The following is a 27607-nucleotide window of genomic DNA, read 5'->3' as shown; positions in this document are numbered from 1 at the left end:
TGGTCATAATCCTAATGTACCCGTAATGTTTGCCTGGAAAGAAAGAGTGAGGATTAGAGAACTATGTTTGTCTTTTCCATTTAAACAATATATTCACCTGAATATAATTAAGAAAAACGTCATCACCTCTTCCTGAACAAATGTACATAAAGTGCACTTGCTGAAGTTCTTCAAATGTCTCTGATAATGAAATTGGTGCATTCCAGAGACAAACTTGCTCTTCAGTAGTCTCATTCTCTCACCACTCTTCGCCATCAACTCAGTTTGAATGTTTGTGTACTTTAGCAGAGGTTTTTGAGTAAGAGACCGAAGTCAGCACAAATGTGGGAGCTGATCTGGAAAACAAGTCTGTGCTTCAAAAAATGAGCTCAGATCCTCAGGTTGGTCTGGACTCTTATCTGGCTTCTTATAATGGTGTCCATCACTGAAACATCTGAATACCTCTCTGAGATAACCAAGATCATAATAGGCAAGTGGCCTAATTTTCCTCCATATTTCATCCAAGGCAATTGGGCTTTTTTTGTTTGTTTGCATTTATTTATTTTTTCCCCTGGTTCTATTTCCTACTTCCTCTTCCCTTCTTTTTTTCTTTGCTCTGTTTAGCTGGAACTATGGGAAAACTAAGTCAAATACATGAGCTTTTCACTTCAATTTGAAGACAGTGAAATTTGTGGCCATTCATATCTCCTTAGGTAATGAGTTCTGAGGAATTGGTCCTGTAGTCATGAAAGCCCTGCCTTCTGCTCTCATGAGCTTCACCTTTGAGTTTCACATCTTTGTTGTTCCTGGTTAATATAACTGTTAAGGGAGGCCTCTTCAAAAGGGAAGCACTTTCTGAGGTATCTTGTGTTAATTCCATGGGGAGTCTGGAAAGTTAACCCAGAGATCTTGCTCTTCAGCCCAGTTTTTGTGAGGAGCCAGTATAATGAGTGGAGCAGCAGAATAATATGTTTTTGGTGGATGGTGTGACTGAGGATGTGAGCTATTGAATTGTGAGCTAGTGGAAGTTTTATTGTAATACTGGACTGCTTATGCCTCGGCAGAGTGAATTTTAATAGTCTCAGTCTGGAGCTTATAAAGCTTTGGATCACTTTGATAACATGGGGCTCAGTCTTCTGGCTAGTGGAAGATGGAAGAAAAGTAAATTTTGGTGCTGTTACTCTGTGTGTTCAGCAACAATGAGAAATCCAGAACGATCCTTCTGCTGCAGACTGCTCATAGAGGTAGTGATGTGTAGGCAAAGGAGCCAGTCTGTTGTGTGACCAGTTGTCTTGTGTGGAAATAACTTGTACAAGACCCATCGTTAACAGTGGGTTGGAGATTTTGTGCAATAGTATCCAGGTGTTATCTGTACAGATGTTGAAGCATTCAAGAAAAATGAAGTACAGTAGCAGACTCCTCTAGTGTGTCATTTCAGCATTTCCAGCAGTGCTTCTGAGAAGCCTTTGCTGTCTGTAGTTGAATAGAGTTTCTAGGATTGTCTGTTGATTTGCAGATGAGGTGAATAGTCTTGTTTTTCTAGTGGAGCCTTTCCTGCACGTGAAGACTGGCTAGGAGTGGAATCTCTGCTCTACTCTCATTTAATGCATTTGAAGGGTATGGCGAATGAGAATTAGGGAGGGACAGTGTGAGCCAGTATTGGGTTTGTAGTGTCATGCTAACCATGTCTTAATAAAAAGAAACCTAGAAGGGGTTCTCATCCTCTAAGGTTCTGATAGATCAAGGGTCAACAAGTCAATACTCAAACTCTCAGCACTGTGAGTGCGTGATCTCAACAACTGCATGAGTTGTTCTCATCTCATTGCTATAAGCTGAGCATGCGTGAGTGACAAAGGCATCTGGTGGGTTGGTTTTTTCATTTTCTGTGTAACCTTACATTTCTGATGTTTTGTTTTTTCTTGCTAGAACTGGGAGTTTGGATGGGTGCATGGTGGTAGGCAGAAAATGCATTTTAATGGGAGCAGAATAACTGCCTGTCTATGGTACTTTATTTGTACTAAGCTGTGGGAAAGGCTCCTGCTGATAAAGTTCTGTCTCTGAGTACTGAACAGTAGGGTAGGAGCCAGGTACTATGCCTTTCTTAGTTTTTCATTTTCACTTTTTTTCCATCTTCGCCTCCTTTTCTTTGTAAACTTGAGGAGTTTTAGTCTTCATAGGCTTCTACTAGAAGGAGTTTCTGGACTGTAGGGGGGGGAAAGGAAAACAATAATTCTTTGTTACATTTAAATGTCCTTCCAGCAGACTCATTCAGGAAAGTTAGGAGGACTTGAGATAGCTACTTGGAGATCCCAAATCTTTTGTTTTTATAGGCTTTCAGGAGTCAGGCAAACTGGGAGATGGATACTGGGTTGGAGTCTAGAAACCATGTAGAGTTTTCTCTTGAGGAAAAGAATGGCGTTTAAGTTGTTGGAGTACTTCAGAGTAAACATCCCAGTAAGACGATTAGGGCAGTTGACCTATCTGAGAGCTATTGTTTCAGACTGTCATTCCTTGTAGCTGCAGTAGGATAGCACTAAATCAGTTCACATTGGCAGCCTTCCTTCACAATTCTAAGAGCAAGAAACTTGTATTTAAAATAAGAGCTTAAATTTTGAATGAAAGAATTGGGCAACAGAAGTATTGATGTGGCATACTGTCTGTCTAGCTGCTCTTTTTAAGACATTCCCACTCAGGGTTCCACTCTCAATAGGTATGGCTCCTGAGAGTATGAAAAGAAAAAGGTTTGGTATTTTCAAGCAGGTGTTTCAAATCCATCTACCTTCTCTGAAGGAGCTTACTTGGAAGGGCATTCAGTTGTAAGTGGAAAAAGGCTCATGTTCTGTGGCAGTAAATCTTATGCGAACCCCTTATCTGCCCCCATCAAGAGGAAATCTTGGTTACCTTCTTTATCTTTCAGTTTAGGTTACAGACCTCTTCCATCAGTTTCTTTGGCAGCTGTCTTTGCACTTTTCATATGAGGGTCTCAAAATGTTCATCTTCTGAGTTACAGGTATAATTTTTTTTCTAGATATTGATGGATCATCAAAATTTGTCCGAACATGTCCTTTGCATGGTTTTGTATTTAATTGAATTGGGACTGGAAGATTCACAAGAGCAGGAGTCTGATGAAGAAGTAAGTATTAAATGTCATTATTTTTTTCCTTTTTAATAAGGAAAGTATTATTTATATATTATCTTTAAACAATAAAATTAAGAAGCTGTAGGCATGATTTAAAACCAAATTTAATAATGAGAAATTTAAAATTTGATTAGAGATACTGGATTAAGTCATTTTATCATATAACCAGGGATCAGTTTGAGGCTACTTAATATTTCTGTCTCAGGTTACAGCAAAGTAGGCAGTTTAAATGGCTTTATTATTTGTTGATATGACTGTGATTGAACATTGCCAAATTGCTGAAATTAGCTGCTGTTGGAATTTGTTCTCTCTTATTTCCTCCTATTTTAAATAAGTCTTCATGAAACAGTATCATTTTAGTAGTGTAACCTGAAGACTTGGCACCTAATCATGCAGTCCATACTTATATGCAATTTCAATGGGATTTACGTTTGTAAGCTAGGTTTACAAGATGGGGCTCTTGATCCAATATTTTTTTGGATTTCAGGACACTCCCTTAAGATTTGGGATATTACCTGGGAAAATTTTCTTGAGAAAATAAATAATATCTAGTTAATAAAGTTTCTTCAGGAGTGTTTTGCTTAACTTTTGTTTTAAATTAATATGTGTTTTTGAATATCATAAGGTAGCATACAGTTGTGAAAATTAAATTAAAATCTTGTAGTGCATGTGCTGGAATGGTCTGTGTAATGCTAATGGACTTCTGTGTCCATAACATGGGCAGTGCAGTGGCTTTGGCTGATATTTAGTAAATGATTGCTTGAAGATGGTTATAGAAAATGAACTGACTATAAAGCTCACTTAAAGAACAGCTTTCAAGTATCTCTTAACTAATATATCAAGTTGAGAACAGGCAAGCATATTGGTCTTCTTGCTTTCAGTATTCTTACTCATTACAAAAAATCATAGAAAACATAAAAATTGCAAAAATTATCAAATGAATTCACAGCAGCAGGTCTGCAAAGGTTTGTCACAATGACCAGGTCAAATTCTTATTAAGGTTTGGCTTTTTCATGATGAAAAGAGGTTTTCAAAGCCTATCTGTACTCACCAAAAAACCCCTTAAACAATGAGATGTTCAGAGAATTCATGGCGATCAATAATATTCTAATAGCTAAAAACAAAAACTCCTACATGTTCTATGAAGCTAGAGTAGGTCTGTCTAATTGCACAATATTAATCTTCACACCAGTGCTTAGTCACCAACTGAAGGCTACACAAACAAAACGTAGTAAAGATACCTTTTTTTTTCTTTTTTTTTTTTTTAGTAGCTTTAAAATTGAGTATCCCACATCTGGGGGGATTCTTTACAGGGAGGATATTGTAACAGTAAGCTGAGAGCCATTCGGGTTGTTCCACATGGGTCAGGTTCCTGTACCTGCACAGAGTCCATTGACGTCAGTGAGATTCCATGTGGATGGAAAAAGTAATATGCAGGATCAGGGGCCAAGGTAAAATTTCCATTTTCCATGGACTTTTGAAAAAGTTAGAATCAAAGTGTTCCCTTTAAATTGCTTCTATAACTCCCAATGGCTGGAAACTGAAGCTTGACAAGTTCAGACTGGAAGTGCAGTGCTTTTTTTTAGCATTAGGGGTCATTCATCGTTGAAACTACTTAAAAAGGGATATGGTGGATTCTCCATCACCTGAAATCTTTAAATCAAGATTGGGTGTCTGTCTTAAGTACAGACTGTAGTTCAAACACAAGTTATTGGGTTTGATACAGCAGTTTCCTAGGTGTAATTCTATGGCTTATCTTATGCAGGTAGTCAGACTAGATAACCACAATGATCTCTCTGCCTTTAAAATCTGTAAATTTGCAGAATTTGGTCCCAGACATTACATAAAGAAAGCAAAATCTAAAGTGTTTTTGTTAATGAATTTAACAAACAAATTTTATTCCCAGAACCCTACTGTTCCATTATTTAATGTAATGTGCAAACTAGGAAATAAATGAAGTGAAGCCATATTTTGGATAGCTTAATAAGAAACATCATGTGAAAAAGGAGAAAGCACTTAGGACAGAAACTCTACTTTTAAAAACTGTTTTTAAAATGGAGATAAAGTGGTGGTGGATGAGAGGAAGTTATCATTCCTTAAATTTACTTGATAGCATTACAGTTCCAGAACAACAGTTCTCAAACCATCTCACAGTTTTTGTATAGCTGAACAACCCATTTAGAACAGTACTGAAAACAGCATCCAGTTTAGTGTGTTTAAGTGAGAAATTTTCATGGAGGAATCCCAGTAACCATTGGAGAAATCATTGTCTCTTACCCATGTAACTTTCAGCGCTGAAAATACTGAGGTCATTAAATATTAGTACTGTAAATGACGATATCTAGAATACCAGTGAAAGAGATAATATTTGATAAAAACAGTCTTATTATGCTGCCATTATATATTTGACCTGTGCAGGGGTTCTCAAACTTCATTGCACCATGACCCACTTCAGACAATAAAATTACTACATGATCCCAGGAGGGGATATCAAAGCCTGAGCCAGCCCGAGCCCCGGGTGTGGGGACCAAAGCTGTAGTCCAAGGACTTCAGCTCCAGGCACGGGGCCTGTAACCTGAGTCATGATGCCCAGGGCTGAAGCCCTCAGGCTTTGGTCCCAGACACCAGAAAGTCTAAGACAGCCCTAGTGACCCCATTAAAATGGAGTCGGGACCACTTTGGGGTCCCAACCCACGGTTTGAGAACTGCTGACCTAGAATATTACTTTTTTTTGGCAAAATGAAAAGCACTAGAAGGCAGTGATGTACCAATAGCTTTCTTCAAAATAATGAATTTCACATTACCTTTTCCAACCAGTGTAAGAACCTAGATAGATAGGTCTTGAATATATGTGGTTCTGTGTAGGTCAGCTAGTCCGTGCCCCTAACTAGTGCAGGATTTTTCCTTACAATATATTTTTTTTCATTGCTTTATCCAGTTCTGTATTATATGACTCAGGCAACTAGACTTCTGCTATTCTCCTTAGAGCAGGGGGTTCTCAAACTGGGGATCAGGACCTCTCAGGGGGTTGTGAGGTTATTGCATGGGGGGTCGCGAGCTGTCAGCCTCCACCCCAAACCCTGCTTTGCTTCCAGCATTTATATATTAAAAAGTGTTTTTAATTTGTAAGGGGGGTTGCACTCAGAGGCTTGCTATGTGAAAGGGGTCACCACTAAAATTTTTGAGAGCCACTGACTTAGAAGATTAGTTTACCCTATACTAGAGTTTACTGTTAGAAATGTTGTCACATTACTCTCAGTTCATACCAATTTTTACTACCCTGAAGAATTCCTTTCCTCCTCATGCATGCTCTCTTTATATACTTATAGATGCTTATATTTGAACAAAATATAATCTGTACATTTTTTGAGGTTCTCAGTCCAACAGTCTATCACTAGCATTTTTGAAGATCTGTATCATTTTTACCAAGGTACATATTCCAGTGTATGGTTCCCTTTTACTGCAGAGATAATAATCAGCTTTGGTACAGTTCTAAAAGCAACATTATTTATCACAGTGTGTGTGTGTGTATGTATATGTGTGTGTGTTATATATATACACATATATACGCACACACATTTTTTCCATTGATTTGTTTTTCATGGCTATTACTCTAGGATTCTGTTGGTGAACATGAACGTTGCCATGACAGTTGGTTTCCAAGTAGTAACTTGGTGTCTAACATGCGTCACTTTATTAACTATGTCCGAGTGAGAGTACCAGAGACTGCTCCAGAAGTAAAGAGAGAACCACCTGCAAGTACCAGCTCTGATGGTTTAGCTTCTTCCCAAGTAAGTGTAAAGAAATCCCAGGGTTTTTTTGCCTTCTGTTATAAGAGTGCCAGAAAGATGTAACTAATATATTAATTTTTTTGAAGACCATTTAATTTACCTTAATATTGATTAGTTTTATAAGTTTCTCAGGAGTGTTTTTCCTCACCAATATTCCTACATTATTTCTGTGACAGGATTATTCCTAAAGTGTGGAAGTTATTTCAAAACATACTTTTTTCCAAATGACCATTTTTAATTCCACCCTCTTTTCCCACACTGCCCAACCTACCAGCGTCCAACGCGGTCTAAGAGCCTTCAAAGAGAGGTAGATTTGTGTGCAGTTTGTATTCTAATGCCTTTAACTGGCAACATGGCTTTACCTGTGCTCACCGTAACTTCCAGTGCAATCCATTTATTTCTGAGACTTTTTTTTATTTTGCAAGTATTTATGCATTTTGTCAGCCTCTCATTCTTAAATAATAGACTAATAGACTTGAATGACTTAGAATTTGACATAATTTGGTTTTTAAAATAATTTCCATCAATCAAAGGTATTAAATGTTGGGTTTTTTGCTGGCCTACTGCTGGAGCAAATACGGGCTCACCATAATATGTGCCTTTGTTTGTTTGTGTTTTGGCACTGCAGATGGCACACTAATGTTATTAACATTTAATAATGTTATGTTGTCTAGCTTCTCATATCTGAATACTCTTAACCTATTAATGTGATGTAGAAAGTGTATTTGAAATGATTAATGGCAAATTGGTTTGTTTTTGTGGAAGCAAAATTAATTTTTACAAACTGGAATCATAAAAGATTTATAACCAGTAGATAATCCAGTCTCTATTGTCATTGTTTTTACGTAAGAAAACCAGATTTAAAGAAAGCTACAGCATTGAAATGTAGTTTATATAGCTGGTATTTTTGTGTGTTAGCACAACATTTTTTTTGCAATAAAAACTGGCCATGATTAAAAATAAATAAATAAATGGGAGTGCCTAAATAGACTCCCCACTCCATATTTAGTCACCTAAATAATTGGCTGCTGTTGAGTGCTCAGCTTTTCTGGAAAAAGAGGACACCGTTTAAAAAAAAAAAAGGATCCAAAAGTTAAGCTCCTAATGCCACATTTAGGCACTTAAAAAGTAACTTGATTCTCTATAGTTTTGATCACTCAACAGCTCCCACTGAGTTCAGTATCTTAATGTTAAATATGAAATTGATTATTTGCTGTTCAGCTAAAATATATATATATACTTTAAATTTTCATACCTGGCTTTTTATATTTATGAGTATAATCAATATGTATAAAAGCATGTTGGACATGCAAGAATATTTTGAATATAGAAATATTTTTAAATTATGGCAAAATAACTAATAATTGCTTGGGAAGAGGAAATTAAAGGCATAGGAATGGCTTCATTGTTTTTTCATTAGCTAGCTGTTGGAAGCTGAAAAGATGTTGCCTGTAGTTTTGCAAAACGATTATTGTTGATTCTTGTACTCCCTTTTATTAATCCACTACATAGAGCTCTTTCTTTTCTTAAGAACTCAGGGACAGCTCAAGTGTTCAGCTTGGTTGCAGAACGTAGAAAGAAATTTCAGGAAATTATCAATCGCAATAGTAGTGAAGCAAGTCAGGTAGTTCGTCCCAAGACATCAATGAAATGGTCAGCACCTGGTGCAACACCACAGCTAACCACAGCCATTCTGGAAATCAAAGAAAGCATATTGTCCCTGCTAATCAAACTTCATCATAAACTCTCAGGAAAACAAAATTCTTACTATCCTCCATGGTTTGATGATATGGAGGTTTTAATCCAACCAGAAATTCCTAAATATTCTCATGGTGATGGGATGACAGCAGTAGAAAGAATTTTATTGAAAGCTGCAGTACAAAGCAGATTGAATAAACGGATCATTGAAGAGATATGCAGAAAAGTGACTCCTCCTGTACCACCGAAAAAGATTAGTCCTGCAGAGAAGAAAACCTTGGACAAAGAGGAAAGGTAATATATTAAAAATAATATGGGGCACGATGGAGGGGGGATGGTATGTACCCCTGTCCGTCTGATAAATTGATCCATCTCTTCGGCAGTAATTGCTGAACCAACAAATAATTTACCAGCAAATTAAAAATCTTAACTTATAGCTCTAGTCTTCAACAGCGAGTCCTGCAAGCTGCCTGATTTGTGTGTGTGTTATGTCATCAGCACTTTGCAGGATTGGGCCTTTACATGAAGAAATTCTTGGGGAAAATTTCCTGCTGTGTGTATAACTAATGATAGCATATGTTCTTGTTTTTGTAACACTTGTCTTCCCTTTCCTTAACCCTTCCCATTGTTCCTGATCATTTCTTGTCATGTTATATGTGAGGTCTTTGGATTGGGGATCATGACTTTTGTCTGCATCAGTGGTTCTCAACCATTTTTGGTCCATGATCAAAAACGTAGATTCTGGACATTCAGGGCTACAAAATAAAGAACTTTAAAGCACACACATTTTAATGTCTAGAACAGCTGTTACTGTCTGAAGACTTTCTCTCCTTTCCTAGTCTTTGAGCCAGCTGTACTTTTGGGAGGATGGAAAGGGAGATAAATTCTCTACATTAGTAAAAACAAGGAAGAAACTGTTTCCATGGCAGATAGATTTTTTTTTTTTAAATAAGGCAGTTTGAAGCTGACCATGGGCTTGAAAGGTTGGAATAAGATTAGGAGAGATGGATTAGTGGGCACATAATGACATTGTATGTCTGATAAAGTGCACAGTCACGTTTGTTGTCTCTGTGTATACCTGTGTGTATATTGTAGTAGGAGAGATGTAAGTTCTGTATAAAGATTGTCTAATGCATTTTTCCTACTTTTTTTGTGTTTTTTTGTGGAGCACTAGTGCCTCTATTGTTTTCGGTATGATTTTGAAAGTTGGCAGGAGGATAATCCTGGGGTCAGGGAAGTGCCTGTTGATGTTCCCATCAAAATCTGTTCAGATTTGGCAGAGAGAAGTTTTCAAAAATTGCTGTGTGCAGTTTGTGTTATTCCCAGAAGAGTATGCTAGCAGCTTGCTACTAAAATTGCTCAACATTCAGTGCTTTCCAGCATGTCACTCGTGCCACACAGAATTGTGCTTCTGGATGGGGCACAGTCACACACAGCGTGTTTTTCCCTCTCTCTCTCTCTCTGTTTTTAAAGTACTTGGATAGAACATGCAAAAAGTTATGTTAGAAGAATATTAATTTGCAAAAAATAGTGTGTGATCATGTAATTGAAAAGTATCTTAATGCATATGCAGATAGGACACAATTAAGGTTGTATGAGGAACTTTTGATGATCTACTGTGCAACCTTAATAACATTAAGTAAATAGGGGATATTTTTGTGTGTGATTGGGTACACACCTACATACAGAATGTCACATCTGAATTTATTTTTGGTTTATTTTATTTGAAGAAAAATGCATTTCCAGTAACTTTCATACAGTTACATTTCTAGTAACTTTTGGAGAACCAGAGAGACTTCAGTGAAAGATTGGATCATCTAGCAGGTCAGTTTGCCCTTTGTTGCTCAAGGAAACACTTTTCTTTCTTGAAAAGATCAGCTTTCTTCTGAGCTGTTCCATCTTCAAGTGGTTTACTTGTCACGATAATATTGGTATGAACAGCTGAAAGAAATCCAGGAATAGAATAGATCAGCCTGATCCATTTTTTCAGTCTTTTATAAAAACTATAAATTTCTAAGAACATAAATTGTGTGTGTATATATAGTGTACTTGTAATTTCAATTTGTTTTAAAATGGTTTGGGAAAGTTTTTTTTTTTAAATAACAAAATTAATTCTATTCTAGTTGAATAGAAATATAATATAGACTTTAAGAACAGTAGGATTCTAAGACATCCAGCTTTTAGGCACTTCAAGAAAAGCTATACCGGCTGGAGTGGCAAAGGAGAAAGCTGGCCTTTTCAGAAAAGACCGGTGCAACCTTGAGTAATTAAGGGTAAATGATGTGCTGTATGATCAGTTCTCTCACTGAAGTCTTTGTGGGTGCTTAAAATTACTGCAGGCTTTAGACTCATACAAAACCTTAATACTGGAAGTGTATTTTTCTTTAAATAGAATAAACGCAAAATAAATTCATATTATAAACCATATTCTCTAAATACCTCGACTAAATATAAAATCAAAACTAAATATAAACTAAACACTACAAAATAAAAATTAAAACTTTTTTCAATCATTCAGTGAACTGAAGAAGAAACTTTTGAATGTGAAACTTGCTTTTTTTAAAATGTACTGATCATCTCTTTAAAAACACAGTGTTGCATTTTGAAATACTTATGCCTCAGTTGTGTAACTGGGGATTCTTCAGTTTATACAGAGGGGAAGAGAGAATAAGTGAAACAGGACTGTATTTTTCATATAATAAAGGGTAATTCATGCTTTTTTTCTGTAAAGGATGTGACATTTGAGCAGACATGTTCTGAATACTTTTATGTTGAATAAAGCTCAGAGGATCATGTGATAATAAAAAATGATAATTTCCAGTTCTTTTACATTCAAGTGACTATTTTTCCACCTTCTTGAATCAGCAATGATGTTGTAAAGACTTGAAACAAATATTCTAACAGGCAGTACCTTGTGACCGTTTAGAATTAAAATGGATCTAATCTGGTGACTGTGTGAGCAGCATGAATCTAAGCTTCAATTTACATTTGTATTTCAGGCCTAGTTTTTTAATAATGAAGGTTGAGCAGGCAGTGTTTAAGCACTCAGTGATGACCCATTTCTAGTTACCTTAATCTACAAAGGCAAACTTGGCATCTCCCACATGATCGATTGTCACCATAGAAACCAAGACATAGAGTTAGAGAGACTGAACTGCTCAATATTTTTCAGCCTCAGTGTCTTAGGCCCTTGGGCCATCACGGAAAATTACTGAGCTGTACTGAATCTGTCAGAGTTTGTTTATGTCTCCTTATTAAGGTTCTCTATTTACAGTCAGACTGTTTTAGTAAAAGCAAAGCATAAGTTGAGGAAAAAATTCCAGGGAAAAATTACTACAATAATTCTAATAGGAGGTTGTCTCACATTACTGATGCATCCTCTAAAATAATCAATCTTAAAATTGTTGTAAGAGAATTTTTTTTTAAAAAGTGGTAACTTCTCAATGTGACAAATAATCACGTGCACATGCAAGGATACTTGAATTCTAAAAATGCCTAAGAAAATTTACGAAGTTAAATAATACTTGCCCAAGAAAAACAATTACTAATTACTCTTGCCCTTTTTTAAAACTATATTTTACTTAATCAGTGTAAATAATTTCATTACCAGGGTCCTATTGATACACCATACAATTCATTGTGATTTAATTTTAAGGGTTTTATTTCCTTTAAAATATAAAATTTTATATTTCCATATAATGCGTGTGTGCGTCATTTTTCTTAGTAAATGGGAAGGGAGAGGAGGATGGGGCAGCCTATAGAGAGCCTAGTGACTGACTCCTCCAAATACTCAAACAATTAATAGATACCATTATACTTATTGTAATATTTTAAAATGCATCTTAAAATAAATTAGTGAGTTTTCTTTGTTAATATGACCATAACTGTGCAAAGCCCTTTTCCAAAACATCTCCAAAGCAAACTTAATTTTAAAAAATAAACTGGAATGACAAAACAGTGAATATCCCAGCTATAGAAGTTCATTTCAGAGTTATTTGTTTATTGGTTCTAATTAATTTGTGGTTTTGGGTGGGAAGAGTGTGATGAGGAGAAACCAGGCCCGTGAAAGATAATGAGCAGGCAGCACTGGAATATAAAGGCCACTTTTTTTCCCATCAGTGTAAGCAACTGCTGTATGAGGTTTTTCAATACCTTACCAATGATTTTAATCCTTGCTATCCTCTTTGGTTGAAAAAAGTAATTCAGACTTGATTCTAGTGTTGTGTTGGGGCTCTTTATGAGCAGAGTTTGGATATTTTCCCAGGCTGTTTTATGCTGAATAGTTTATACATCTCCACCTTGATATAACGCAACCCGATATAACATGAATTCAATATAATATGAATTCGGTGGGAGAAGGCTGCGCACTCTGGTGGATCAAAGAAAGTTTAATATAACACAGTTTCACCTATAAGATAAGATAAGGTAAGATTTTTTGGCTCCTGAGACAGAGTTATATCAAGGTAGAAGTGTACTAATTTTGTGATGATGATATAGTCACATGAAACTGAATGTATGGAGTTACCATATTTCTTTCATTTCATTTGAACTTGGAACCAGTTAGTAGGTAGCAACCCAGGAAGAGCATTAATGATCTTATGGTTAAAGCAGTTGAATAATACTCAGAACAATTTAGTTCTTCCTCTGGCTCTTCTATGAACTTCCTTTGTGATCCTGGGCAAGACACTGAAATCAAAATTCCCTAGGTGACCAGTAATTGTGTGGTACACCTTTTATGAAGGCCCAATTTGAGATACCATGAGCATGATTTTCAAAAGAGCTGAGCACTCAGAACTGCAACTGGAGTCAGTTGGAGCTGTGGATGTTCAGCATCTTTGGAAAAATCGTCTCTAGGTTGCTTGAGCCGGATTAATGTTAGTGTTTCTTAACTTTTGAATGCTTGATGTTGCAACCTTAGCATCCTTTTATATATCTTATAATACATTTTGTACATATTTATAAATGGATAGCTAAAACAAGAATTTGGTGTTTGTGCCCTCCTCCTACTCCAGGTCCTTTATCCTCTTTATCCCTGACCACAGGCAATGGCATACAAATCAGGCAGTTTTGTTGCTGGTTTTTGGCCTGGACTAATAAATTTTAATCACTATTTGCAAGGGTAGCAGAAAAGTATGGACACTAGAAGATATTGGGGTGTGTTTATACTGATGCTGCCATTTTCCTCCGGCTTGCTTCCATTTTCTGGGAGTTGCTTTTCCCTGATGTGGTACAAAAATAACATTCAAGAGTAGTGTCCTTATTTCTTCTACACTGGTAAGTCCTGATTAGATCATCATCCTTTGGTTTTGTTGGCTAGCTTTCATCCCTTCCAGTGCAACCAACAAAAACTACTCCTTATTTATCATCAGGGATCACTTCCAGGGTATGATTCCTCATTTGTCTGTCTAACAAATTAATGCAAAGAGGGGACTATAGTAAGTCTTGTGTCTCAGATAAAATTGTGTAGAGTGCTAACTGCTATGCTATCAACCCAAGACAATAAATGTTTAACTCTTCTCTCACTGTTTATACCAGTTTCTCCCGTTAATTTCTAATATCTCTTTCATGTAGACGACAAAAGGCCAGAGAGAGGCAACAAAAGTTGCTAGCTGAATTTGCTTCAAGACAGAAAAGCTTCATGGAAACTGCCATGGATGTTGGTAAGTTGTATTACTTATTTTATTGTATGTAGTTAAATTATTTTTTAAAAGTCTCTTGTAGCAATTTCTGTGCATTTGATGCTCCCACAGATGCTTACGAATGCAGTTTCTATTTAAAAAAAAAAACCTGCTGCTTAATAAGACACCCTTTACAAATAGGCGACATTTTCTGGACTTCAAATAATTCTTCAGACTGTGCACTTGCGTTGTATAGCTACTTACATCCTAGGACCTCCAGAGCACTTCACAAACACTGAACATCACAAAATTCATGTGACACACAGACACATTCTGTACTTTTTACAGATAAACTGAGACAAAGTAATGGTAAGTGGCTTGACTCAGGAATTGAATCTGACTCCTAGTTGTGCTCTCTCACCGCCTGACCATGCTCTCTACCAAACAAAGCATAGCAATCATGAAAACTTCAGGAGTTAGTTTGTAGAACTGAGCCCAACCATCAATAAAGGGCAAACAGTTTTAACACAGGGAGGATAAAAGTTGATGGTTTTAAAAAAAAATATTAAATATAATACATTTTTCTTTTTAAAAATAAACCTGTTTAAAATTGAAATTATGACAGCCTATGTTAGGCCTAAATTTACTCTAAACTATTAAAGTAATTTAAATAAAAAAAACTGCAACGAGCCCCCTCACATGTTAATAGTTAAAGGATGCTGCTTTTTTAATTATATAGAGAATCAAAAGAAAAACATCTTAACTTTTGAGGTCAGCTCAAGCTTGATAAATCTATCACAATGTCATGTACTGTATTACTATATATATTATTTTCAGACCATGAAGCGAATACTGGTATTTACTTTTTTCCAAATGTAAGTACTTTCAGTTTCTGTTGTGCAGAAAAGCCTTTGCATTAATTACTTTTGTTTTCAATTTAGCTAGCAGATATAGAGAGAGAATATTTTCTTCATTTGGACTAGTTCGCTCAAAGTTAAGATGACATTTTGGGGAGTTAAAAAGGCAGGAAAACTTGTTTTCCTTTTCAAACATATAAATCAAAATCGAGTGGGAAGGGATGAGCTGTGCTAATTTAAAAAACTTGAAGGATGTGGGACCAGCTTTAAAAAAATATTTAGGCACCTAAGGATTCAGATAGGTGCCTAATGGGATTTTCAAAAGTGTCTGAGTATGTTAGATGCCTAACTCTTGTTGATTTTAATGGGAGTTAGCCACCTAACCTGTTAAAGTTTGAAAATCCCACTAGGCAGCTATTTTGCATCTTTAAGCACCTAAATACCTTTGAAAAAATCTGGTTTATGATAACTGGAAACAATCTGTCAATTCACTAACTAAAGTTTAATACTTCATTTGTTTTAATACATCAGTTTTAAGTGCAAAAAATGTTTTGATGATAGTTTTCTTAGATATCAAGCACATTTAAGGTAGTTTTATTTAACTAATGAAAACAATTTCAAAACAACTGCTGTTGTAAATTTTTAATTGATTTCCAGTTTCTATCCAAATACAGCGTGACACAAAACCCTACCAAATCTCCCCCCCCCATCATTTATTCAATAAGAAGTGGGTCAGTTATCATTTTTTAATATCACATAAAATTTGACTTTGAATAAATGTATAGTAAGCTATGTAATTGTTTAAATAAATTAGTGTAGATATAGTGTATCCTCCAGGCTATCAAAAAGTAGATCAAATTTAGTGGAAAGGCAAATATGGTTGCAAATTCACATTTTAGTGGTTATACCAATCGATGAGAGCTAACCTTTTTTTAGGAAAATAACTAAAAATGCAAGCCAGGATAAAACCAATGATTTAAACCAAGGTTTCTTGCTCACTGATTTAGGTCATGATTAAAATTAGTGACTTAAAACTATTATAATTTAAATCAATCCACCCTGTTTAAGCAGAACTTTTATCTTATACAGTGATGTTCATACAAACTATAACCCAAACAAATTTTAGAATTAAATATTGTGGTTACAAGATTTAAAAAAATAGTAGAGGGTATGGGACATAGTAGAGGAAATAGTTTCATATATTTGAAAGTGCTTTTAGATGGTTTATTAATGGAGTAGAGATACAGGAAGGCTGTTCCAGATGGAAAGAGTCACCAAAAAGAGTCTTTTACTGACTAGGTTGAGATTCTGTGAAGGGACAGCGCACGTAATGGAAATAGGGCAAAACAAAACCTGTAGAATGTTCTGAAATATGTTTATGGATGGCTTTAAAACCACGATTAACTTTGAATTGCAACTTGAAATGAAAGGTTAATGGAATTCTTCAGAGATATAATAAAAGAGATGTTTCGCTTCTTTGTACATGTGAGCATGCATTCTGCATAGGATAGATTCTGGAATCATAGAAGATTAGGTTGGCAGAGACCTCAGGAGGTCATCTAGTCCAACTCCCTGCTCAAAGCAGGACCAACCCCAACTAAATCATCCCAGCCAGGGCTTTGTCAAGTCGAGCCTTAAAAACCTCTAAGAGATTCCACCACCTCCCTAGGTAACCCATTCCAGTGCTTCAGCACTGTCCTAGTGAAATAGTGTTTCCTAATATCTAACCTAGACCTCTCCCACTGCAACTTGCTTATTCTGTCATCTGCCACCACCAAGAACAGCCTAGCTCCATCCTCTTTGGAACCTCGCTTCAGGTTGTTGAAGGCTGCTATTAAATCCCCCCCTCACTCTTCTCTTCTACAGATTAAATAGGCTCAGTTCCCTCAGCCTCTCCTCGTAAGTCATGTGCCCCAGCCCTCTAATCATTTTCGTTTCCCTCTGCTGGACTCTCCAGTTTGTCCATGTCCTTTCTGTAGCGGGAGGCCCAAAACTGAACTCAGTACTCCAGATGTGGCCTCACCAGTGCCGAATAGAGGGGAATAATCACTTCCCTCGATCTTCTGGCAGTGCTCCTACTAATGCAGCCCAATATGCCGTTAGCCTTCTTGGCAACAAGGGCACACTGTTGACTCATATCCAGCTTCTCATCCACTGTAATCCCCAGGTCTTTTTCTGCAGAACTGCTGCTTAACAAGTCGGTCCCCAGATGATAGCAGTGCATGGGATTCTTCTGTTCTAAGTGCAGGACTCTGCACTTGTCTTTGTTGAACTTCATCAGATTTGTTTTGGCCCAATCCTCCAATTTGCCTAGGTCACTCTGGACCCTATCCCTACCCTCCAGCTTATCTACCTCTTCCCCCAGTTTAGTGTAATCCACAAACTTGTTGAGAGTGCAATCCATCCCATCATCCAGATCATTAATGTAGATGTTGAACAAAACCAGCTCCAAGACTGACCCCTGGGGCACTCCGCTTGATACTGGCTGCCAACTAGATATCGAGCCGTTGATCACTACCCGTTGAGCCCGATGACCTAGCCAGCTTTCTATGCATGTTATAGTCCATTCATCCAATCCATACTTTTTTAACCTGCTGGCAAGAATACTGTGGGAGACAGTATCAAAAGCTTTGCTAAAGTCAAGGTATATCATGTCCACCACTTTCCCTATATCTACAGAGCCAGTTATCTCCTCATAGAAGACAATCAGGTTGGTCAGGCATGACTTGCCCTTGGTGAATCCATGTTGACTGTTCCTAATCACCTTCCTCTTCTCCAAGTGCTTCAAAATGGTTTCCTTGAGGACCTGCTCTATGATTTTTCCAGGGACCGAGATGAGGCTGACCAGTCTGTAGTTCCCTGGATTCACCTTCTTTCCTTTTTTTAAAGTTGGGCACTGTGCTTGCCTTTTTCCAATCATCCGGGACCTCCTCCGATCGCCAGGAGTTTTAAAAGATAATGGCCAATGGCTCTGCAATCACTTCAGCTAACTCCCTCAGCACCCTGGGATGCATTAGATCTGGGCCCAGGGACTTGTGCATGTCCAGCTTTTCTAAATAGTTCTTAACCTGTTCTTTCACCACTGAGGGCTGCTCACCTCCTCCCCATACTGTGCTGCCCGGTGCAGTGGTGTGGGAGCTGACCTTGTCTGTGAAGACCGAGGCAAAAAAAGCATGGAGTACTTCAGCTTTTTCCATATCATCTGTCACTAGGCTGCCTCCTTCATTCAGTAAGGGTCCCACACTTTCCCTGATATTCTTCTTTTTGCTAACATACTTGTAGAAACCCTTCTTGTTACCTTTCACATCCCTTGCTAGCTGCATCTCCAATTGTGCTTTGTCCTTCTTGATTACACCCTGCATGGAAAACTGAGACTTGTTGAAGCTATGTACAAGGGAATTTCAGTTGTCAAGCTGGAGGCAGTATCAAATATGGTTCAAGAAACTGACATGGATGAAAACTTCAGCAGGAGTGGTTTTGAGCTAATAAAACATATAGGAGAAGTAGTTACACACACTTGCATACATGGGCGATGTCAGAGGATGATTGTTTCGTGTTAAGAATTACACAAATGTTACAGATCAGAGGAGAAGAATTTAGAAGACGGGAATGTTTGAAGATGTACCTCTTGTCCAGGAGAACCACTAATATCTGAGAGAGTAAACTGAAGAAAACTGGATAAGTCACAAGTTTAAGATGGACAAATAGGATAGACTTAGAAGAAAGGGTAATGAGGATCTGTTCTCCCTCACCTCGTTGAAAGGAGTATTGCCCTCAGCTGCCACACCAGCATTGACAAAGTGCACCATCACCACAGACAGAGTTCCACCTTCTTCGATGTTAGCCCTGCACTATTCCATGTTGACTTTTCAGCATATTTGATGAGATGGTGAAGAGTTGTACCAGAACCAATCCGTGAAGCACAAGAGTAGGAAGCCTCCACTAGGCATGGTCTGTTTTGACATCAGACATGATGAGTGCTTGAGACATAACCTATGACTGCCCTTTCATACTTTACCTCCTAGCTATCTCCCTTCCCTGCCCTTCTTACAAAGAGAAGGAACCTCATTATTTTGTCTGGGAGCCATAGAGGAATTTCTTCAGAAATACAGGGGAAAGAGATTTCTACTCTTGATATTTCTTATTCCAAAGGGAAAAGGGGGTCTTCATCCTATCCCAGACTTGAGGAGATCAACACATTCATATATCAGAGGGGTAACCGTGTTAGTCTATATCCACAAAAACAACAAGGAGTCTGGTGGCACTTTAAAGACTAACAGATTTATTTAAGAATAAGCTTTCATGGGTAAAAAAACCCCAAATAAATGTGGAAGTCTTTAAGGTGCCACTGAAGAACAAATTCATATGCTGTCATAAGTTCAGCTGTCATCTAGCCCACAGAAAGTATCTGAGGTTCACAGTAGGGGCCAAATGCCATCACTACAGGGTTCTACCTTTTGGACTCTCCATGGCACTCAGAGTTTTCTCCAAGTGCCTATCACAGGGAAAAGCACATGGTGCTGATGGCACAGGGAATAGCAACCAGGGAATCTGTCTACTTGTATTTAGATGTCTGCCTGATCAGAGGCAGGTCTCATGAACAGACTGAAATGGCCCTGGATCATGTTCTTTCCCTGTTCTCCTACTTAAGTCTCCTGATGAACTATGAGATGTTGTCTCATGCACCCACAGACAATGGAGTTCATAGGAGCTCAACTTGACTCCAGTTTGGTAAATATTTTCCTGCCAGAGGACAGGTTACGGTTGCCTCAGTCAGTAGAGAATAGCCAATGCACGAGACTGGTGATGACTGTGCTTATGTGTCTGGGGCTCCTTGGCCATATGACTGCGTGCACGTATGTGACATCACTTGCCCGACTTTGCTTCCAGCCTCTGTAGTATTGGTTGAGTGCAGTCTACTCCCCATCCAGGAGAACAAATAGTCATGGTTCTGCCCAGAATGCAGGAATGGTGGCTAGACCCACTGTACATGAGAGGGGATGTGTGTTGGTAAGAATGTAGCTAAGGGTATGTCTACACTACTGGATTATTCCGATTTTACATAAACCGGTTTTGTAAAACAGATTGTATAAAGTTGAGTGAACGCAGCCACACTAAGCACATTAATTTGGTGGTGTGCATCCATGTACCAAGGCTAGCATCGATTTCTGGAGCGTTGCACTGTGGGTAGCTATCCCCTAGCTATCCCATAGTTCCTGCAGTCTCCCCCGCCCATTGGAATTCTGGGTTGAGATCCCAATGCACGATGGTGCAAAAATAGTGTCGCGGGTGATTCTGGGTAAATGTCATCACTCATTCCTTCCTCCGTGAAAGCAACGGCAGACAATCATTTCGCGCTCTTTTTCCCTGGATTGCCCTGGCAGATGCCATAGCATGGCAACCATGGAGCCTGTTTTGCCTTTTGTCACTGTCACCATATGTGTACTGGATGCCGCTGACAGAGGTGGTACTGCAGTGCTACACAGCAGCATTCATTTGCCTTTGCAAGATAGCAGAGACGGTTATCAGTTGTTCTGTACCGTCTGCCATGCCATTGTAAATTGGCCATGAGATGAGTCGTTCTGTACCGTCTGCTGCTGTCATGGGTGCTCTTGGCTGAGGTCGGCCGGGAGAGCAAAGACAAAAATGGGAATGACCCCCTGGGTCATTTCCTCCTTTATGTTGTATCTAAAAATAGAGTCAGTCCTGCTTAGAATATGGGGCAAGTGTGCTAGAGAACCAGTGTACCAGAGAGTACAGCCGCTCCATGTCAGATCCCGCAGAAATGATGAGCTGCATGCCATTCTAGGGGGTGCCCCTGCAACAACCCCACTTGTTGCTTCCCTGCTCCCCCAACCCTCCTGGGCTACCATTGCAGTGTCCCCCCCATTTGTGTGATGAAGTAATAAAGAATGCAGGAATAAGAAACACTGACTTGTTAGTGAGATAAAATGAGGGGGAGGCAGCCTCCAGCTGCTATGATAGTCCAGGCAGGACATTAAACGGTGTGGGGGAGAGGAGCCCAGGATCCCGCTGCTATGATAGTCCAGGCAGTACAGAATCTTTTCTTTAGACATGAAAGGAGGGGGCTGATGGAGCTCAGCCCCCAGTTGCTATGATGAAGACGGTTACCAGCCATTCTGTACCATCTACTGGGAATGACCGGGAGTCATTCCTATTTTTACCCAGGTGCCCCCGGCCAACCTCACCTGAGGCCAGCCAGGAGCACTCACGGGCTGATGATGACGATGGATAGCAGTCATATTGTACTGTCTGCCACCGAGGAGGGGAGGGGAGAGGGTGCTGCTGTTCCGTGCCGCAGCATCACGTCTACCAGCAGCATGCAGTAGACATAGGGTGACATATAAAAAAGTCAAGAAATGATTTTTTTTCCCTTTTCTTTCACCGGGGGGAAAGGGGTGTAAATTGACGAGCTATACCCTGCACCACCCCGGACAATGTGTTTGACCTGACAGGCATTTGGAACTCAGCCAATAATGCAAATGCTTTTTGGAGACTGCGGGGACTGTGAGATAGCTGGAGTCCTCAGTACCCCCTCCCTCCCTCCCTCCATAAGCGTCCATTTGATTCTTTGGCTTTCCCTTACGCTTGTCACGCAGCACTATGATGAGTCCCTGCTGTGGCCTCTGTCTGGAGATTTTTTCAAATGCTTTGGCATATCGTCTTGTGGAACGGAGCTCTGATAGAACAGATTTGCCTCCCCAAAAAGCTGTCCGATCCAGTATCTCCTGTACGGTCCATGCTGGAGCTCTTTTTGGATTTGGGACTGCATCGCCACCCGTGCTGATCAGAGCTCCACGCTGGGCAAACAGGAAATGAAATTCAAAAGTTTGTGGGGCTTTTCCTGTCTACCTGGCCAGTGCATCCGAGTTCAGATTGCTGTCCAGAGCGGTCACAATGGTGCACTGTGGGATACCACCCGGAGGCCAATATTGTCGATTTGCGGCCACTCTAACCCTAATCCGATATGGTAATACCAATTTCAGAGCTACTCCTCTTGTCGGGGAGGAGTACAGAAACCGGTTTAAAGAGCCCTTTATATAGATATAAAAGGCCTCATTGTGTGGATGGGTGCAGCGTTAAATCGGTTTAACACTGCTAAAATCGGTATAAACGCATAGTGTAGACCAGGCCTAAGACTATGGAGGGGAATCTAACTCTTTGGAAAAATTCCATCCAAACAGACAAACCTAGGTGGTTGTGCTTAGGTCTATGCATAAAAGGCTTATGGGCATGCAAATTAGAACAGTTCAGTAACTTTTTAAAATAAATATGTATTTGCTTCCTAATTTTAAGTACCCTTCTTAGCATGAAAATGTGTTTTTGTTATTAATGATCTTAGTATGCCGCAATAGTACATAGCATCAACTTAATGGACTCCATTTTCATATGATTGTTTTGACTGCAGACATTTCTTGGTGACATCTTAATACAGTTCCAACCTCCAAGCATTTAATAGATAAAAACAGAAAAATTATGCAGCTTACTTTTTTTTCCTGTGCGCCTTCCAGGCTACTATGCTATTTCCCCAAGCTTGGTTATTAACTGAGAATATGGTATACATAATTTGCGGTTTAGTCCAACATATAAACTAGCTTTTATATTCTGATTTAAATTAAAATATCCACACAGAAGAGATTTGCATTCCATCATCTTGTAGAAGTTATATTAAAACTCCTTGATTATTAGAAATTGAATATTCCTAATTAAAGTAGAGCATGTTGAACAATCTGAACACATTTCTTTAACAGCAAATCACTGTAAACTTTGCAGAAAGAGCTGTTAGAAATATGTAACAAAAAAGATATGATATTTAAGTACTAGTCAGGTTTCTGTCTAAAGTGGACTGCAAGACTACATTCTGCGTGTGTTTACCCAATACAGTAACTCCTCACTTAACGTTGTAGTTATGTTCCTGAAAAATGCAACTTTAAGTGAAACGATGTTAAACTAATCCAATTTTTCCATAAGATTTAATGTAAATGTAGAGTGTTAGGTTCCAAGGAATTTTTTTGAGGGCAGACAAAAGGTATTATATGCTGTACAGTATAGTTTGGAAGTGCCCCAGCTTGTCCCACACAAGCACAGCCCGCTGCAGGCAGGGACGCTAGGAAGCACCTTCGCAGCAGCAGCGGCAGCTTCTCCGGAGAAGAACAGGCTCTGACTTTGCCGGGGGATGCTCCAGGCCCGCGTCTTCCTGTACCCTTCCTGTCCCCGCTCCACTCCAGGTCCACCTCTTTGGAGCAGCTGCATCCCTGCTCCTTCCCCCAGGAGACGGAGCAGAGGAACTTGTGCAATGATCCCTTGTAAAGTCGCTGCTCTTCCACAGAATCTTAGAAGCAGTGGACAGAACAGGCAGCCAAACGACGTTATAAGGGAGCATTGCACAACTTTAAACAAGCATGTTCCCTAATTGAGCAGCGATGTAACTTTGAAACAATGTTAAGTGGGAGGATGTTAAGTGAAGAATTACTGTATAGGGTATGTCCATGCAGCAAAAGCTGTGCATAGGCTATTTTACCTAATCTAGCTTGAGTCCAGCTACTGTGGCTAACAATAGCAGTAAAGACAGCACAGTACAGGCTTCAGAGTGGGTTAGTGAGCAGAGGACATACCCAGGATATGTGCTAGGTTTCTATTACCCGCGCTAAAATCTGTGCTGTGCTGTATTCATTGCTGCTGTTACGTGTGCTAGCTGAATTCAAGTTAGCCTTGGTTGGCTAGTCTGTGCATGGTTTTTGCTGTGTAGACATACCCACAGAAGCAATGCTATTAAATAGCAACACCCTGCTATTATGGAATGTGTTATTCTATTTGAAAAAAACATCTTAATGGTAAAACCAAATTAATCAAAATACTTTCTGTTCTCAAATATCCGCACTGTGGTGTTGTTATCAGGAGTATCACTGTTGGAGTATTTGGCAACAGCCTGTATTTAATTTTATGAATATGTTTTTGTAGTGTTAGTGTCATGGTCAGAGTCTGTTACTGGGAGCTAAGACATCCCCAGCTGTCACTGACTTCCTTTGTGTGCTTTGGGAAGTAGTTAACGTTTAATCTTCAGTTTCCCCACCTGTAAAATGAGGACACTTACTCCATTGGGGAGATGTGAGAATTAGTTAATTTGATTTTGTGTACAGTTATTTGAAAATGGAAATTGCTACAGTGAGTATGTGTTGTATTGTTTGTGTTACAGTATAATTATTCTCTTTTAGAGTAAATGTGAGTAGACAGTGACAATCATGACAGAGAATAGGGAATGGTATCTCTTTAAACAGAAGTCTTTTACCATTTCCACAGTGCTTGAAAGCTTGTCCCTCTCAAGAGAAGTTGGTCCAATAAAAGATAAAACCTCACCTGCCTCGTCTCTCTAATATCCTGGGACCAACATGGCTACAACTACACTGCGTACTGAAACACAGACACAGCCTGATCCTCAGAGGCCTTTCTTTGTTAATAAAAATGGCATGACTTTCCATGCTTTTGTTTTAATATTAAGTGTGCTCATTTTACAATTCAAAAGAATCTCTTAACTGCAACCTTGCTGTCATAAACAGATAGCTAAGGGTTAATGTCTCTTTCACCTATAAAAGGGTTAACAAACAGTGACCTGAAACACCTGACCACAGAGGACCAATCAGGAGACAAAATACTTTCAAAACTGGGTGGAGGGAAGTTTGGGTGTGAGTTCTTTGGTCTTTGTCTTGGTTCGGTGACCCTCTCGGCTATGAGAGTGCTCTCTCTATCTCCAGGCTTTCTAATCTTCTGTTTCCAAGTTGTAAGTACAAGGATAGTAAGACAATAGGTTTTTATTTTTATTTTTTTTGTATTTACATGTGTGTAGTTGCTGGAATGTTTTAAATTATATTCTTTTTAGATAAGTCTGTTTATTCATTTTTTCTTTTAAGCAATTAACCCTGTATATTGTCACCTTGATACAGAGACCATTTTTATGTCTTTTTCTTTCTTTTTATATAAAGCTTTCTTTTTAAGACCTGTTGGATTTTTTTTTTAGTGGAGGCTCGAGGGGATTGAGTCTGCAGCTCACTAGGGAATTGGTGGGAGGAAGAAGACAGGAGGGAAGAGAAGATCTCTTTGTGTTAGATTTACTAAGCCTGAATTTGCATAACCTCTGGGTGAGGGGAGAGAAATATTTGATTTCTCAGTATGGTGTTTCAAGGACTTGAAGCAGGGAATCTCCTGCAGTACCCAGGGCGGGGAAATCTGGGAGGAGGTAAAGAGGGGGAAGGGAAGTGGGTTATTTCCCTTTGTGGTGAGACTCAGGGCATCTGAGTCTTGGGGTCCCCGCAGGGAAGGTTTTTGGGAGACCAGAGTGAGCCAGACACTGGAATCTTCTGGCTGGTGGCAGTGATATCAGATCCAAGCTGGTAATTAAGTTTAGAGATTTCATGCTAGCTTCTCATGTTCTGAACTCTAAGGTTTAGATCTGAGTAGGAAAGTTATGACATGGTTGGCAGCGGTGTGGAAAGATAAGATCCAGTAGCCAGTAGGAATATTATTTTCTTTTTCTCTGTTGGGCTTTTATGCAGAGAGAAAGGGTGGTCTTAAAAAGAGCCAGAGAGAATTTTTTTTTCTGTTCTCTGGTTGCAGTTTGGCTTGCATATTAAACAAGGAACTATTAAGGGTCTTTTGTTAAACTATAGCACTCCGATTGCGAGTCAAGTACCCAGCACAACACACATGCAAATAAAGTGGTTTTTCTGGTTTACTTTACATTTAAAAGATTAGCTAGAGAAAAAAAAAGGCACTGTTGCTAGGCAGACCCCAGGAGACAGAGAGCCAGCAGTTCCAACAATAAACACCAGAGGGCACCCCAACACAAGAAAACAGGAACCATGACTTCCAAGGCAAAAATGGAGGCAGGGGGACTAATCAAAGAAGCAGACCACGGGCGACAAATGGGAAAAAGAGGTGGAGCTGAAAGAAAGGGAAGAAAACATCAAACTGGCAGCCCATAAAAGAGAACAAGAAGCCAAAGATGCAGCCCACCAACGAGAACTGGAAAAACAACAAAAACAGAGTGAAGAGAGGGAAAAAGAGAGAGAGCATGAAATGGACTTGGCACGGGCCAGGCAGGATGCTCCAGCCAATCCTAACAACCCTACTCCAATGATTGTTCCACATCACAAGAAATTTCCCACCTACAATGCAGGTGATGACACTGAGGCCTTCTTAGAAAATTTTGAAAGGGCCTGTCTTGGGTACAGCATCCCTGAAGACCAGTACATGGTAGAGCTGAGGTCACAGCTCAGTAGACCCTTAGCAGAGGTGGCGGCTGAAGTGCCAAAGGACAGTATGAACGATTATAAACTGTTTCAAACCAAGGCCAGATTCAGAATGGGGATAACCCCAGATCATGCCCGTCGGCGTTTCAGAACCCAAAAGTGGAAACCAGATGTGTCATTTCCCAGACATGCCTACTACGCTGGGAAAAATTATGAGGCCTGGATATCAGGAAACATTGTTAAATCCTTGGACGAACTGCACCTCCTCATACAGATGGAGCAGTTCTTGGTTGGTGTTCCTGAGGACATAACACGGTACATACAAGATGGAAAACCCAAAAATCTCACCGAGGCAGGGGAGATTGGAGCCAGATGGATGGAAGTGGCAGAAAGCAAAAAAGCTACTGTCAAGGGGAGCGAATACCCCAGGGGGCACACTGACAATAAACCCTACAACCGAGGGCAGCCAAAGACCCCACCTACAACCCAAGTAAAGCCACAGATGCCCTATTCTTCCACCTCACCAGTCTCCAGTAACCCACCTCGACCCAGTGACCAGTCAGCTGGAAGATGCTTCAAGTGTAATGAACTGGGACATATGAAGGCCAACTGCCCAAAGAACCCCAACCGAGTGCATTTCATTACCCCACCATCACACCAAAGATCCCCAGGCCCAGATGCCTCTCAAATACCCTTGGAGCGAAGGGAAACTTTGAGAGTGGGCAGAAAGAAGGTTACTGCGTGGAGAGACACGGGGGCACAAGTGTCAGCTATCCACCAATCCTTCGTCGACCCCAAATTCATCAACCCAAAGGCCCAAGTGACAATTTACCCCTTCATGTCACAAGCTTTAGACTTGCCTACAGCTGAACTGCCTGTCCAGTACAAAGGCTGGTCAGGAAGGTGGACTTTTGCAGTCTATGACAATTTTTCCATCCCCATGCTACTGGGGGAAAGACTTGGCCAACCAGGTGAAGCGGGCCAAGAGAGTGGGAATGGTTACACGCAGCCAAACCAGGCAAGCTTCCCGACCCATTCCTGTTCCTGAGCCGTCCACAGAGGCCCCGTCTGTGTTAGCAGAGACCCAGACAGAGGTAGTGGACCTGGATCCCATGCCAACAACGGAAACAGCCACAGTGCTTCCAGTCCCAGACCAGGAACTGGAAAAGCAGCCAGCACCAGAACCGGTGCCAGCACTGACGACAGTGCTTGCAAATCCATCTTCAACCCCAATGCCAGAGGGCGCCAGTGAGCCTGA

The 27607-nt window shown here is 39.6% G+C and overlaps 1 protein-coding gene across 1 annotated transcript in view; it reads left to right on the top strand.

Moving 5' to 3' along the window:
• The window catches only part of UBR3 (ubiquitin protein ligase E3 component n-recognin 3), a 217965-nt gene that overhangs the window by 99140 nt on the left and 91218 nt on the right, over positions 1–27607 (top strand). The window contains exons 21-25 of the mRNA XM_050916261.1: positions 3008–3112; positions 6736–6909; positions 7184–7216; positions 8441–8901; positions 14179–14267. Coding sequence (XP_050772218.1) covers positions 3008–3112; positions 6736–6909; positions 7184–7216; positions 8441–8901; positions 14179–14267 — 862 coding nt within the window. The remainder of the gene's footprint in view (positions 1–3007; positions 3113–6735; positions 6910–7183; positions 7217–8440; positions 8902–14178; positions 14268–27607) is intronic.

Source organism: Gopherus flavomarginatus, chromosome 10 (assembly GCF_025201925.1).
Source record: "Gopherus flavomarginatus isolate rGopFla2 chromosome 10, rGopFla2.mat.asm, whole genome shotgun sequence".
Taxonomy (NCBI): domain Eukaryota; kingdom Metazoa; phylum Chordata; order Testudines; family Testudinidae; genus Gopherus; species Gopherus flavomarginatus.
The sequence above is the reverse complement of the archived record's forward strand: the minus strand, read 5'-3'. Positions and strand labels throughout refer to the sequence as shown.